Source organism: Chaetura pelagica, unplaced genomic scaffold, assembly GCF_000747805.2.
Source record: "Chaetura pelagica isolate M959 unplaced genomic scaffold, ChaPel_1.0 scaffold31, whole genome shotgun sequence".
NCBI lineage: Eukaryota > Metazoa > Chordata > Aves > Apodiformes > Apodidae > Chaetura > Chaetura pelagica.
In genome coordinates, this window is record NW_009952481.1 from 2670487 (window position 1) to 2675204 (window position 4718).

The window sequence follows — 4718 nt, forward strand, 5'->3', positions numbered from 1 at the left end:
TGCAGGGCAGGCGGAGGTGGGGCTGGTGTCTGTAGCTCCAGCTGCTCGGCGGTGCTGAAGGACACGGAGCCCAATATGACCCACCCACAGGCCCAAAACGGAGGTGAAACAGACAAAGAGTTTGCTTGGTGATAGAAGAGCCTCCTTGGGTTTCTCCACTTTTGTTCTCCAGTGAGAGATTTTGGAGGTACAGGTGAGTAGTTAAATGACAGCAGCTAACCCCCTGTATGGTGTAAGAGTCTTGTTCCATCTCTGACAGGGGGGCTTGATGCACTTTCCCAGGTGTGCTGGACCTGCTCTCCAGCAGGGCTGCCTGCTCGAGGGGTCATTCATTCAAAAGTTGAGGAATGAGACAAGGGACACCTAGCTGTGGCTGTAAGAGGGTGAGAGATACCAGCTCTCTATACATCTTTATTATCTAGCTTTAATATTAAGATATGGTCACACATACCACGTGCCTCTTGCCTTCAGGGAATTTGAAAGGAATTATCCTCCATATATAAGTTTCAGGTCTTAAGAATTTCATTAGGTACAGGAGCTATCACAGGCAAAAGTAGCAGCTTTTTTACCATTAATTAAAGAAAGCAAAACAATTAAGAGGCCGTAGCCCTTTGCATTCCCTGGGGGTTATAAGGAGAAATAAAAAACAGTAACATCACTCCCCAGGAGAAATATCATATAAATATCCTATAAAGTTACGACTTTTAAAGGGACTTTCCACTGTCAGACTAGGAAAGCTGACATTTGAATTCCACTTAATGATGAGCACCAATGACTACCCAGTTATTTTTATTCTTTGTACATGTTACAGTGAGATGTTTCCCACAGGAATTCAAGTCTAAGAGGCCAATTCTCAAAAGCATAATAATCTGCAATGTCTTGCTCCCCCTTCCCTGTTGCTGCGTTGTTTTTCAAAACCCAGGATCCTCCCAAAGAGAGGAATGAAAGAATGCAAACTCAATCCAAATAAAGAAATTGCTATTTTCTTTACTTAAAACTGAAGTCCAGTAAATTCTGCCTGTAAAAACAAGTATTTACAATATTATGCCAATACATCTAGTTTCATCGCTTATAACATTTATGCTGATGCTTCAGTTCTGAAAAGCTTTTTTTGCTTCTTCCTCTGAATTTTGCGTAGTTTCTTTTTATCTTTAACAATTGGCTTTGACTCTGGTTTCACCAGCTGTATTTCCACTGGCTTTTCTTCAGCTGGAGTTTCAAAGACCACTTCAGTGGGATCTTCACCAACGAGCACCTTACTCTCCTTTTTCTTTATCTTTTGTACTTCTTTCACTTGCTGCTTCTCCCTAAACTTAGCAGCCACTGACAATCTTACCATCCGCCGATGCTGTAAAACAAGAATCGAAATTGCATCAGGTTTCAAATAAGCAAGACGGAAGAAAACAGGTATTAAAAGAAACAGGTGGTAATTTCTCTGCTTAACTGTCCAAATGCTCAAAAAAAAATGCCAATTTTTCTGTAACATGGTTTTTGCATTCATCCTGTTTTTACAAAACGACTCTGTTCGCCGACTGCGATCAGTTAGGGCATGTTTTTCTACAGAGGGTACCAGGGAAGACAAACACCATTCTCCTGCACAGACAAGCTGCAAGATCCGTTTTCAGATTAGTTGCTAAATGAAAAAGAAGACATACACAGCTGCTTACCATATTTGGAGACTGGTAATGAGGGTTTTCATACAGAGTTGGTCCTCCAAAACTACCTTGGAAGATTTTTATGAGGTTCAAGACAAAACGAGGTCCAATTTCTACGAGTGATGCATCTTCCTCAATTATCTGCAATAAAAAGAACACTCTCTTATGGACTGAATCAAAGTGTGTGAGCTCAAAGGCACTTTGTATAGAGTGATGGATTGAAATCCAAGACACAATGCCACCAATGCTGATAAGCTGGACTTCTAGAACACAGTTCTGTATATAAAGCAGTTCCTTTGGGCTCAAACAGGCAGTCAGACATTACTGGGTATTTGTGAAATCCTCCTTAACAAAGTAAGCTCCAGAGCACCTTGGGCCAAGGCACCAAGTAAAGGTTAAAAGACAGGAGAAGCTTAGGCCTTGGTGACCCCTTCATGCTCCCAAGGCAACCACCACAGAATCACACCTGACAGAACATCAGCTGAAGTACACAGAACTTAACCAGCTCTGTCCAGAGACAATTAAAGTACTTTGAGCAAACATAAAAGTGTTGGCTCATCCTGACACTAATGATTCTTCTCATTTCATTGTGGTTGATGGATTTGATACAAAATTACCCCCTGGGCACCAGGTGAAGAGCTAAAAGGGATCACTAACCTGGTAATTCCGAAACCAGATCCTCTCATCTGTGATGGTAAAGGTGAAAACATGATCTACAAATGGCTGGCTTTTGGGGTGATACTGTGGTGTGCCAAATATCTGTAACAAAAGGCAGCATTTCCGTAATTTTATGAGGCCAAACATAAATGATTCATTTTAAATTAATTTTCATTGACTAAGATCCCAATCCCCAGTTACATTTCAAAACTCAAAACTTAAGAACAAGTGTCCCAGTGATTTTTAGCACATGACCCTAATCCTTTGAATGGTTTTTTGCCATTTTAGAAGTGTAAAACCACTACTTTAAAAAGCCTTGATATTTCTAAATACGTTGCCAAAAAAACCCCGCATTTCCAAAAAGGCAGAAATGCTGGCAGCAGAAGTGCAGACTGACCTGAATAAACAACTCTTTTAGCAGGGCATAGTGTGGCTCCTTGTCGAATATCTACAAAAGGAAAAACGTAATTTTAAACACCAAGCTAAATGCAATAGTCATATAAAGAAAACAAAAGCATACTCCATGAAATAAAACCTGTACTTACTGGATCAAAAGACAAAAGGGGCCGTGAGCCCCTTAGGCAGTTTCCTGTCATCTTCAATTCAGCCAGCGTGTGAACTACAGTGATTTTTTTAAAACAAAAGATCATTTAGTACTTACAGGTAATTATACAGACAAGAAGACATGGTCCAAACACAATAAAGTCAAGCACCTTACCATTCTGCACTAAGAATTTAGCTGATGGTCCCTGTGGTGTATTTGAAAGCCTACAGAGGACAGGTGAGGGGGAAGAGAGAAAAGAAAAATGTTAACAGCAGCCAGAAGCTGTGCTGGATTTCTGCAGCACGCTCTGAGCAGCTGCATCTCTACTGAAGTAACTTCAGCTGCTTCTATAGCATTACTGAGTTTCTTTCACACAAATACTTGCTCCCTCAACAATTTTATTTAAATGCTTCTGTAAACAGTCTCCAAAACCTCTTCATGCACTGTACATTTGCAGTAGCCACAGAAGTGCAGGTTTAGTACAGATTTAAATAAATAAACACCATTTCATGCATTTTGGCTGTTATGGTAAGAAACTTTAGATAGAAGAGCTGCACCCCCACCCAGACACAGAAATGTAAGAAAACATTTACTTACCACATATAGAGATCCTGTTTCTTTTTGGCTTCAAAAAAGATGCACTTATTGCAGTTTTTCATTTCACACACCTACACAAGACAAGTCAAATTAGCTGTTTACAAAATTCTCGTGACACTTTCAAAAACTTTCCCCTCTCATCTCTAACATCTTTCACCCCCCCAACATTAAGTTGAAAAACAAAGGTCTTGTCTTAATAAATTATTCTTGCTGATCCCCAAACTTAAGTTGAAGTGCCTGTTTTGTTGAAAGATCTCACATTATTTATCACCAGGATTAGTGAAATTTCACTAAACCTACAAGCAATCCAGTAAGCTCTCCATGACTTAAACATCAGAGCAGGAGCTGTGACGTTAGGCTCTAGTTTCAGAACCAACAATGTCCTAACACTGTCTGACCTGGGTGCATGTTTGTTCCCTGTTTTCCTCAAGTACAAACTGCAATACACATTTCACCTATACAGAAAAGCATACTGGGTTTTATTTGTTTATTTAAAAGTCTGTGTTTAATTAAAGGTTTTATTTGGGTTTAATTCATCAAAAGTCAACTTCCTTTTTTTAACACGAGCAATTTTTTTATACCAGTAATTTTAATTTATGAAGCTACACAACTCCTGTAAGTAGTGTGAGATCCATTGAGCTTGGCTGCCCCTTTCTTTTGCACACTGGGTTTCCAAAGAAAATAAAAAAGAAGTGCTAAGTTAAATCCTGGATTACCTCATTAATCACAAACAACTGGTCTTTACGGTCCATTTTAGTATCTGGAAGACAAGAGCAATACTTAGTAGGTTGAAAAACCAGTTTAGCACAGGAATTCTTTTAACAGTCTGTCCTTTTGCAAAAAAGAAAAAAAAAATTGTTGGGCATGTATGAAAGACAAAGAATAAACATCAAGTTGTTTCAGCCACATTATGTGACAAATAAATATAACGACAAAATTACCCGGGCACTTAGAGGGATGAGGCCACAGGAGTAACTTCCCAGAGAATATTAAGACACAATGACAGTCACTGTGCTTGTTGGGATAGAAGAGGTTTGGTGGTTGGTTGTTTAAGGTAAAAAGTTTCACCAAAACCCTTAGGCACCACATTTTCAAAGACAGCGGGTTATTAGAAGTTCTTGGTTTAAAACCCCTCTGGAAGTGTCAGGGATGATGCCCAACCCCACCTGCTTTAGAGTGAGGCATCAGCGTTCTTAAATCTTGCATTAGGTGTCTTGTTCTGAAGTTAATTCCACGAGACGAGAAAATGAGCACTCGCTCCTTGT

General features: G+C 39.6%; 2 protein-coding genes across 2 annotated transcripts in view; both read right to left on the bottom strand.

Annotated features, from left to right (window-relative positions):
- Positions 1-250, bottom strand: part of DNAJC21 (DnaJ (Hsp40) homolog, subfamily C, member 21) — a 12950-nt gene extending 12700 nt beyond the window's left edge. The window contains exon 1 of the mRNA XM_010008760.1: positions 85-250. Coding sequence (XP_010007062.1) covers positions 85-250 — 166 coding nt within the window. The remainder of the gene's footprint in view (positions 1-84) is intronic.
- Positions 251-945: 695 nt separating this feature from the next.
- Positions 946-4718, bottom strand: part of BRIX1 (BRX1, biogenesis of ribosomes, homolog (S. cerevisiae)) — a 4243-nt gene continuing 470 nt past the window's right edge. Inside the window, exons 2-10 of the mRNA XM_010008761.1 lie at positions 4620-4713; positions 4170-4213; positions 3454-3524; positions 3031-3080; positions 2858-2931; positions 2710-2760; positions 2313-2414; positions 1668-1796; positions 946-1348 (exon numbers count right to left, since the gene is read on the bottom strand). Coding sequence (XP_010007063.1) covers positions 1079-1348; positions 1668-1796; positions 2313-2414; positions 2710-2760; positions 2858-2931; positions 3031-3080; positions 3454-3524; positions 4170-4213; positions 4620-4713 — 885 coding nt within the window. The 3' untranslated portion in view covers positions 946-1078. The remainder of the gene's footprint in view (positions 1349-1667; positions 1797-2312; positions 2415-2709; positions 2761-2857; positions 2932-3030; positions 3081-3453; positions 3525-4169; positions 4214-4619; positions 4714-4718) is intronic.